This window comes from Drosophila rhopaloa, unplaced genomic scaffold, assembly GCF_018152115.1.
Source record: "Drosophila rhopaloa isolate 14029-0021.01 unplaced genomic scaffold, ASM1815211v1 contig_167, whole genome shotgun sequence".
Lineage (NCBI taxonomy): Eukaryota > Metazoa > Arthropoda > Insecta > Diptera > Drosophilidae > Drosophila > Drosophila rhopaloa.
This window is the reverse complement of record NW_025335047.1, coordinates 5,852,480-5,862,914: the sequence shown is the minus strand read 5'-3', so window position 1 is coordinate 5,862,914 and position 10,435 is coordinate 5,852,480. Positions and strand designations below refer to the sequence as shown.

The 10,435-nt window shown below is 44.2% G+C and overlaps 1 protein-coding gene across 1 annotated transcript in view; it reads left to right on the top strand.

Annotated features, from left to right (window-relative positions):
* LOC108053517 (tight junction protein ZO-1) overlaps nucleotides 1-10,435 on the top strand; it is a 38,100-nt gene that overhangs the window by 22,978 nt on the left and 4,687 nt on the right. Inside the window, 9 exon segments of the mRNA XM_044458446.1 lie at nucleotides 730-2,292; nucleotides 2,359-2,956; nucleotides 5,933-6,166; nucleotides 6,726-7,345; nucleotides 7,415-7,563; nucleotides 7,742-7,841; nucleotides 8,972-9,212; nucleotides 9,279-9,570; nucleotides 9,950-10,082. Of these exon segments, the coding sequence (XP_044314381.1) occupies nucleotides 730-2,292; nucleotides 2,359-2,956; nucleotides 5,933-6,166; nucleotides 6,726-7,345; nucleotides 7,415-7,563; nucleotides 7,742-7,841; nucleotides 8,972-9,212; nucleotides 9,279-9,570; nucleotides 9,950-10,082 (3,930 nt within the window).

The following is a 10,435-nucleotide window of genomic DNA, read 5'->3' as shown; positions in this document are numbered from 1 at the left end:
GACTATATCACTTCTAGTCTAGTCATGCTGAAGAACTGTCTGACAATTGCCTGTTTATTAGCGTATGTCTTCAATCCAAGTCTAACCTGATTTCACTTCAAGTTGCTGGGGGATTGAGACTGAGAAGTCTGATCTCTACCTGCCCGATCGCATTGCACTCAATGATCCGAAACATTTTGTGTCTACAGCTGGAGTGGTTTTTAATTTCATGTTTGCTACCGTGTAGCTTTGGCTTGATACCCTGTTCTCTGAAATGACATTGAGTAACTGCAACCAGGTGATCTTGAGTCTCTGATACTGACCAACTTGGAATATAAAATCCATGTTGATAACCTTGCTTATTTAATTTTCCATTATTTTATGTAGGTCAATATGATAGTGTTTTTAATTATTTAATAGCTGATATGATAACATTTTAGATTGACCTTTAAGCTATTTTCCACTTGTATGTATTACGCAAAAGAAAATATCTCCTGGGTATCTCTCAGTTGCAACAGTCCCAAATAAATGTTCCTTAATTATGGCTGCAAGTCTAATGACTGTGTAAAAATGGACAAGGTCGCTTCTAATGACCTGCATATAAACAGAAACCTGTACTCCTCGAGTTTGGTCACGATTCGGTCATTAGGGCAGGGTTTACGATCTACCCGACAATTACCAAGCCCAGTCGAGTGATCCATATTAAACTCCAGTGCCTGCAACTAAACCCATACCCTTCCCTCTTTGCAGAGTCAACGATCGGATCATATCGGTGAACGGGGTCTCCCTCGAGAACGTGGAGTATGCAACGGCGGTGCAAGTGCTGCGGGATAGTGGCAACACGGTCCAATTGGTGGTCAAGCGTCGCGTGCCCCTGAATCCCATTATCCCGGGTGGTGCAGTGCAGCACCAGCACTCGCACAGCCTCAGTTCGGTGGGTTTGGTGGCGAATGGCAGTGGAGGAGTGGCTCCGACTCCCATGACGAGCCTGAGTCAGCCCAACTCGCTGAACTCATCCCTGGTCCAGAATGCCAGCGGTGGCCAGCCCATCAAGGTCACCCTAACGAAGGGCGGAAAGAAGGACGACTATGGAGTGGTGCTCGGCTGTCGACTGTTCGTCAAGGAGATCTCCTCCAAGGCACGCGAGCAACTAAACGCCAATGGTTACAGTTTACAAGAGGGTGACATCATCACTCGCATCCACAACACCAACTGCGGGGATACGATGAGCCTGAAGGAGGCGAAAAAGATCATCGATGGCTGCAAGGAGCGACTGAATCTAGTGGTTCTTCGTGACATTACCAACCAGGCGGCTGTTAGCCAACTGAATCTGAACAACTCAGCCAGCCATCAGGCAGCGGGAAATATATACGGCACTCATCAGCCTCAGGTATCCGGATGCAGTGGCAGTAACAACAATCTCGAGGATCCCTATTTGCCGGGTGGAGCCAGTTACTCCTCGCAGAATCTGTATGTCCAGCCCCCCACTCGCACCTCCAATGGTCCGAATATGAATGGCAATGGGTTGAGCGAGGAGAAGAGCAATCTCACACCGAGGGGTCGCTCCCGGGGACCCATAATGGATGGGGTATCGCTGCAGCAACTGGACAGACCCGTAACTCCAACTCGGGGAAGGGGAGGAGCTGCCGATGAGCCACCACGTCCGCCACCGCCACGAGGATCGAGCGGTGGAGCTGCCCAAGAGGATTTCTACAGCTCGCGAAGACAACTGTACGAGGAGCGTCAGAGTGCCGAGCCGAGATTCATTTCCTTCCAGAAAGAAGGAAGCGTGGGCATCCGCTTGACCGGCGGCAATGAAGCCGGTATCTTTGTGACTGCCGTGCAACCAGGATCTCCGGCCTCACTGCAGGGTCTAATGCCAGGCGATAAGATCCTTAAGGTCAACGACATGGACATGAACGGCGTGACTCGGGAGGAGGCTGTGCTCTTCCTGCTGAGCCTGCAGGATCGCATCGATCTGATTGTGCAGTACTGCAAGGAGGAGTACGACGAGGTGGTGACCAACCAGCGCGGCGACTCCTTTCACATCAAGACCCACTTCCACTGCGATAATCCTTCCAAGGGCGAGATGGCCTTCAAGGCGGGCGATGTCTTCCGAGTGATCGATACCCTGCACAATGGTGTGGTCGGTTCCTGGCAGGTCCTCAAGATCGGTCGGGGTCACCAGGAGATGCAACGTGGCGTGATACCGAACAAGTCGAGGGCCGAGGAACTGGCCACTGCTCAATTTAATGCCACCAAGAAGGAGATGAACGCCAACGAATCGAGGGGTAACTTCTTCCGGCGACGACGGTGAGTTTGATTGTCTTTTATATTTTAAAACCTATACTAAATATTATTTTACTCCTTAACCAACAGTTCCACACACCGTCGCTCGAAGAGTCTTTCGCGTGAAAACTGGGACGATGTGGTCTTCTCCGACAGCATTTCCAAATTCCCCGCCTACGAGCGGGTTGTACTCCGTCATCCTGGCTTTGTGCGACCCGTGGTGCTCTTCGGCCCCGTTTCCGATCTGGCCCGCGAACGATTGGCCAAGGATTTCCCCGACAAGTTCTCCACTCCACTGCAGGATGATGACAAGTCGGGTGCGGCCATTGGAAAGTGTCGAATCGTAAGGCTCTCGAACATACGCGATGTGATGGATCGTGGAAAGCATGCCCTGCTGGATATCACACCGAATGCGGTGGATCGCTTAAACTACGCCCAGTTTTATCCGGTGGTGATCTTCCTGAAGACGGACAGCAAGCACGTGATCAAGCAGCTGCGCCACGGACTTCCCAAGGCGGCCCACAAGAGCTCCAAGAAGCTGCTGGAGCAGTGCCAGAAACTGGAGCGCGTCTGGTCGCACATCTTCAGCACCCAGATCGCATTGAGCGACGAGGAGTCCTGGTACCGAAAGCTGCGCGACTCGATCGATCTGCAGCAGAGCGGCGCCGTCTGGATGTCCGAGTCCAAGGTGAGTCTTCTTTCCAGTCCGGATCTCCAATTCCATCCTAGTCGTTGTCTGCGTGTTGTCCAATGTAGTTAGTGAATAAGTCTGATTAAAACCCAAAGCATTTCGTGGATGTCGTGACTCCATTTGATAACTGCGTAATCTTTAACTAAATTATGTATTAACTGTCCAAAAAGGTGAAGGGAAGTTAGAGTTTTCGAAACAACATAAGATATTTAGTAAAAGGGTTTTAAATACCTCTTCCTTTTTTATGTATTCAAAATAATTCATTCTTCAATATGATAGGAAATTAGATATTGATAGTTAAAATCAGTGAACCCATTTATATATTTTTAAAAAACTTTAGTATTAAACTTTAAATACCTAATTTACTTTGAGAATGCTTTTCTAGAATAGAGATAAAACCAGTCTTGTTTTTATTCTCCCCTTCGAACAAACTAAATAATATTAAGCACGATTATAGGTCAATTAGCATATCAAGACTAATAACTACCAATAGATACATAAAAACTTAGACAACCTAGAAAAAAGGAATGATTTGTTTGTAACTGAAACAATATTAAAGTTTATTTAGTACAGCTTTAGTTATACCAATGATATCCCAAACTAGTAGATCTCCTAACTTTAATAATACTTATTTATCGTATTAATTCTTTAACTAATTTTAAAACCTCTATAACTCTATAATTTCTACAAATGGTTATGGTCAATATTCTAATTTTTACTTTCGAAACTTTTTCTTATTCGTTTTTTAAAACACACACCAACACACACACATACAAACATGCCCATGATTGTTGTCAACAAATCGTAAAAAAAAAATAACATTAACAGTTCCCCGATTCCCCCACCGAAATGTTATTCCCCCCCTACATCGCCCAGCCCTGCAAGTTCGCCTGCTGCCGCCCCATTTCATCGACCTCAGTGCCACGCTACTCGCAGAATCTGAATCTAAATCTGAATCAGAATCAGAATCCGCATCCGCATAAACCCTATTCAATGATCCAAAGTCACACACCTCCACCGCCACGCCCACCGCCCGTGGGTTACGCCCACAGCCAGAGTTTGGCGGAAAAGCCCCTAGATCGGCGGTCCTATACGATGGTGTCGATCATCAAGCCCGCTTCTTCGATGCCCAGTGGCTTGGCTCCGCCCGTAGATCCCGCTCCCACAATGCCACTGGATGACAATGTCCTCACGGACTCCCAGTACCACAGCTCTCAGCCCAATCTAATGAGTCAGAGTTACTTGAACTCCAATTTGAATGGGTGCAGTTCGAGTGCCGTGAATCAAGCGAATCAATCGAATCACTCGAACATCTCGAGGGGCTTTCAACCCGGACCAGCTGCAGTCGGCCGCTATGGATTGCGAACCAATGCCCAGGTGGAAAGGAGGACCACACCCTACTACTACCACGAGCTGCTGCTGCAGAAGAATCTCTTCGACTCCAGCCTGAATCTGCTGCCTCCACAGCAGCAGCAGCAGCAGGATCTGGCCAAAAGCAAGAACAGCAATCTGGAGCAGCAGCAGCAAGAGGGCAAGAGGGCACCGATGGCCAAGCCACAGCAGCGATTGATTGGCAATGGTCAGGGCAGAGCCACTTACTCCTCCTCGGGATCACTCAGCAATCTTCTGGGCAAGCAAAGGCAATGGGTTGGGCCATAATAGTAATGGTCATGAGAGCAGTGATGGCACTTTGGCGGATGAGGGTAGCTTTACGCTGGCATTTAATAATCTTACCAATCAGATTGCCAGTCTCAATAATTCAAGTAGCCTGAACAACAATAATTGTAGTACTAGCAGCAGCAACAACAACAACAGCAACAATAATAACAATAATAATATTAATAACAATAATAGCCATGTTAATAATGCTGATTCCAACAACAATGTTGGCCAAAGTAACGAATGCATTGCATGAGAATCGGTGTTAATTTAGTTGAAAAGGTCCAGAGAATGAGATCTGATTTCGGATTATAAAGAGCATTCCCCTTGGGGCACAACACTTTTCAACTGAATATCTCTATCCTACCCTTTCTATCGCATGTAGTTGTTTGTACTAAATTATTCATAAGACCCAAAAACTCCTCATGTAGCATGATCAAGAACAATAATATTGTGTGTAGACCGCTATTCGTTTAATATGTACATATAAATTGTGTGTATTTGTGAGCTAAAAGCATGTAGAGAGATCATGAATATCATATAACCCGAGAAGAAAAAAATTGTCATTCCCTGGAGGGGAGTAGAAAGTATAATATTTAATCTCAAGAGATATAAACTCTGCATTTTTTAGTTGTTTACTTTCCAACATGTCCACTTTATCGCCTCCCAAAGAATGACAATTTCCCATCTCTATTCCAACTCACAATATCAATATATCAAAACGAAATCCTGAAAATTATTTGACATACATATTTAGTCTTAAGTATATACGCAAAAATCGCCATACAAATTTTTGCCAATATTTTTATAAAGTTGCTAACTAAATGTTTTTCGTTTCATTTGTTTCTTTTATTTACATACCAAAACAAAATACCAAATATACATCATCATGGTCATTTCCCGCTTAATCACCCGTAAAACCCGATGCATATATTAAAACAAACACCACCAAAATAATCAAAATGTCCTCGTCCAAAACTAAAAAAACCAAAATCAAACTACAAAATATATTCAAAATACCAAAAATATATTGTGTTCGTCCACACATTACGTATCCAAATGCTTCGCAATCGAACGTGTTCAATCAATCGAATCGACCAATCATAATTTTTTAATGTTTCATATACGTTTCTTGTTGCTGTTCTTGCGTTTTTATTTATTATCAAAACAAATGTTGGTTGCTCTCAACGCGCTAAATTTGAAACTTGAAAATCACCGAATCTACCGCTAAAATTCAATTAACTCTTGCCCAAAACTTTGCGCCTAAACCGAACCGAATCCGCAAAATACCAAATACCAAACTGCAAACCCCAGCCAGTAGAATCCCTCTCCGACGATTTCCTATTCCCCATGACCACATCCCGACTCTCGTATGCATCAAGTCCCGAATCCGATTTGGAACTGAGTCCCGGCCCATCCGCATCATTGTCGCTTGGCAATTTGCCGCAGTTGGTTAAAGCGAGCTCAGATCCATCGATCGCCACTAATCAGGATAACTTGGATAGGGATAGAGACATAATTGGTGAAGGACTACCACCTCCATATACGGTAAGAGGTCGAAAAACCAACCAAAAAAAACCAAAACATAAACTCAAACATAAACTCAAACTAAGAAACAAACTTAGCATGCGCTTCCACTAAAACCAAAAAACAAATCAATACTACAGAGGTTTTTAAGCGCCCTAATAAAAGTCATTCAAATAACAATGGTCAACAAAGTCTAATTATTAAAGTAATCATTGGATATTTTAAAATATTTTTCTGAAGTCTTTAACATTCTTTTTTAATAAAAGATTTACAATAAAAATTTAAATTAAATTAATTATTATATATAGAATAAAATTACATTTTATTCAGTTTCTTGATAAAACTTATTGACAATACTTATTAAATTACCATATTACTTTCAAACTCATATCTTTTGTTAGCCAAAAAAATATGTAAAAATTATAGAACCTTTTAAAAAGGGTTACAGACTTTATATCTTAAAAAAAAAAAAAAATTTCATTGATAACTCTCATAACAAGCCCGATTTTGCTGACCAGTTTAACCAGTGTGCTAATCTATTTCGCCACCCACTCACGACCCTTGCAATGCACCTGCGCAGGTACCCTACGACCATGGTGTCCCCGCGAATCCCAATCGCCGCCAGACCATGGACTCCAGCAAGTACAGCATCTACGGCACCAGTGTGCCACCGCAGGCACAGCAGCCCGGCGGAGGAGATCCGGCTGCAGTGAGGCCGCAATCCCTGTACGGGATTAATGCCCCAGATCTGCCGCCTCGCATCGATCGGCAGTCCAAGCCGGGGGACATCCCCCTGAACACCTCGGGCTCGTCATCGCGGAATGGCACCCTGGGACGCAGTGCCCAGGAGCGTCTATTCGGCAAGGCCGTGGTGCAGGATGATGTCCAGGCGGAGTATATCACCCGGAATGCTCTGGTCGGTTCTGGAGCAGCTGAAACCATGGATCGCCAGCAGCAGCAGCAGCAACAGCAGCAGCAGCTCACTCAGGCATCCTTGGAGCGTCAGGCTCGCTTGAATGCCCAGCTGAAGGCCAATGGAGCTGGAGGCGGAGGAGGAGGAGGAGGCGGCGGAGGAGGTGCATCCACCTACGACAGTGTATCCAGCTACGATTCGTATAACAACACACAGATGGCCATGCAGAACCTGGGCCGACTGGGTCCCAATGCGCCCGACGATCTCAAATCAGTGCCAAATGCAAGGTGAGTTTATTTTTAATAATTGTTATTATTTAAATATTTTATTTGTTTATGTTTTATTAACTATTTCAGTGGTCGCCCCTTGCCGCCCGTGGGTCAATCACATGACTACGGCCGTACACCACACGATCATCGCAGTTTCGGCGGACCCAATGATCTGAATCGCCAGAGCAGTCCAGGCAGGCCGCACTATCATGAAATGAATGCGTCCCGTAATATAGGTTAGTAATCAAGAACTTTTTAATCAAAGCTAAGAAAAATAAAGTTAAGGAAGTCCAAACAAAATACTTTAAACTTAATGAAATATATGGTTTTCCTCTCTCAAGGATTTATAGTTACTAGGAAATTCCTTGCACATCTAAACTTATTCCATTTTTAAATTTATTCCTCCTTTTTCAGATCCACGCAATGGCACACCACAGCGTCCTTCGAATCTAGGTCTGGAAAACAGCCCACGTAAGCCTTTGGTGGAGACCAAAACGGATTACGGAAAATACAGGTAAAAACCCCAAAATCCATTATTAAGACTATCCACCAGAAATTGTAAATATCGCGTGGCTCAGTCAAGAATAAAAAAGAAACTATTTACTTTCTCTTTCTCCTGCGCCGTCGTTCTTTTTCAACTCACTCGCATGCATTTTTGTCGACTGTGTCGTAAATATTCTTTTTGTATCTTTCTGAATATATAAATTATGATAACTTGTTAACATATGTGTGCCTGGTCCAATAGACGCTATCATCTCCATGCGCCCCATTTGCAGCACTTGCATCTGATGCACTCGCGCTCACCTTCGTCCTCGTTGTCGCTCTCCCCTTCGCCCTCGTCCTTGCCCCTGGCCATGCCCCTGCCCCTGCAACTGCCCCACCCCATGTCCTGCGGCCTTCAGCTGACCCAGCAGCAGCTCCTTCGCCTCTCCTCCGGCGGTTTCGATCGGCGACCAATTGCTGCCCCTCGGTTGCATGCCCTGGTGCCTCCACTGCCACCTCCTCCGCTGATGTCCAGTGCCTCCGCCTACGACACGCTCGTCTGAACGAAATCGAAAACGAACTTAGTTTATAGATAAAATACGAATTTTTATATGAGAAAATGCACTAGACAAGTCCTTGAATTATATACCAAAAAAAACACTTTACCAGTTAATTATGTTTTAATATCCTTTCTTCGATCTATATAAACCAAGTTCTTAAATTGTAATTGTTTTCCAATTTGAGCCTAATGTATACTTTAAGTTTATTTGTGTTGTGGTTAAAACCATTGGCACATTACTGCCCTTTGGAATGTCCCTCCCTCTAAAGTTGTTCACAATTTGTGTTGATTTCATACCACCATGTAAATAGAAAAACTCTTTTGAGAACCCCAGCCCAAAGTGCAATAAACGATATTCACACCAGATCGACCCAGACTTTTGTATGCCGTCTAAGCACCATAAATATTTATCATATTACTATCACACATGTCCTTATAATTACATACAATTTTTTCTCTTTCTTGCTTATGTTTTGTGCTCGCCATCATCAACTGTTTGTCCCCAAAAAAACAACACACACACACACTTTTACACCTAAAAACCACCCATAATGCAACCATGTCACTCGATCCAAAAACCCGCCACCACATGAAAAAAACAGTCGCAACAATTCCGTGACACAAGCGGATTACACTAAGCTGCCGAAGACGGCGCCACATGGAGTGGTGCCTCCTCCGAATGTGGGCAATGGCCAAAACCAGATGAACGGCAGCGGAACGCCCAGCAGCAATGGCAGTGGACCGTTTAAGCCGGTTCCGCCGCCCAAGCCCAAAAACTACAGGCCACCGGTGCAAAGTGGTGGCAGCAGTGGTAGTGGTGGCACCACTCCCTGGGAGAATGGGGTAAGTTTAATCCTTGGATTATAGATTTTCTTAAACTTATAGCTCTTTTTCTTAACCCCCTTCCAGGACTCTGGTTCGCCTCGTTCCCCCAACGGCTTCTACTATCCGCCAACGCCTTCGCATCATCATTATGGCCAGCAGGCGACTCCTGGTTCGCCCAGCAATGGACACATGCAACCACCGCCGCCGCAGCAGCAGCAACCCACCTACGGAGGAAGTAATGGCAACTATGGACAGGCCCCGCCTCCGCAACCTTATCCACAGGCCAATGGCTACAATGGCAACAGTCACCATTACAACGGAGGCAGCGGCACTGGACCCTATATTGCACCACATCGCGGCATGCCACCGCCAATAGGTGGGTGGCTCACGCACTTTAAAATGCCTACAAAATATTAACTGAAAAAAATGGGAGAGGTTTTGATATCATTTCTTGTTGGATATCTTAAAAATATGCGTTTATATATATTGTTTTGGCATTTGTTAAAACAAGAAGAACTAAATAACAACACTTTATTTTAGATAGCTTTTCTAGCTTTGTTTTAATAATTACCAAAAAAGAAAATCTATGATAACATTTTAAGAACCCAGAAGAAGCTTATGTTTTCTGAAAATATCTCCAAAATATTCGGGAGGTATTGTTTCATTGATTAAGTTTTCAAAACCTATTGATAGCTAAATCTCTAGAATTACTATATATATATATATATATTATATAACAATAACTTAACTTATAGCAAACCTACCGCCCCACACGCCCGAACGTCATGCTTTGGATTTGGCTGGGAGTCGGGAGCAGCGTGGTTCGGCCTTCGAGCTTTATCGTAAACCGCAAATCGGCGCCGCAGCTGGGCACCATCACAACATGAGGTGAGTCAATGTCAGATGCACGTAGCTCCCAAATTATCCAACCCTATGATAGATACATTGTCCCAACAAGAAGATATCTTACTTCCCCAAAAAAAAAAAAAAAACAGAAACCACATACACGAAAAATATTTCTTTGATCCCCCCCTTCATTTTCAACATTTGTGTTAACGAAAAATGTTTTATATTCTTGTTAAATGCCATTTTTGTACTTTACAATACTCGATCAAGCATTCAGTCAATCAGTCAGCCAAACAATCAGTCAATCAATCAATCATTATGCCGATCTATTCATACTTTCATACGGTTGCTGGTCATTACAAATTATTCGATGCAAAAATTTCACGAAAAACGCA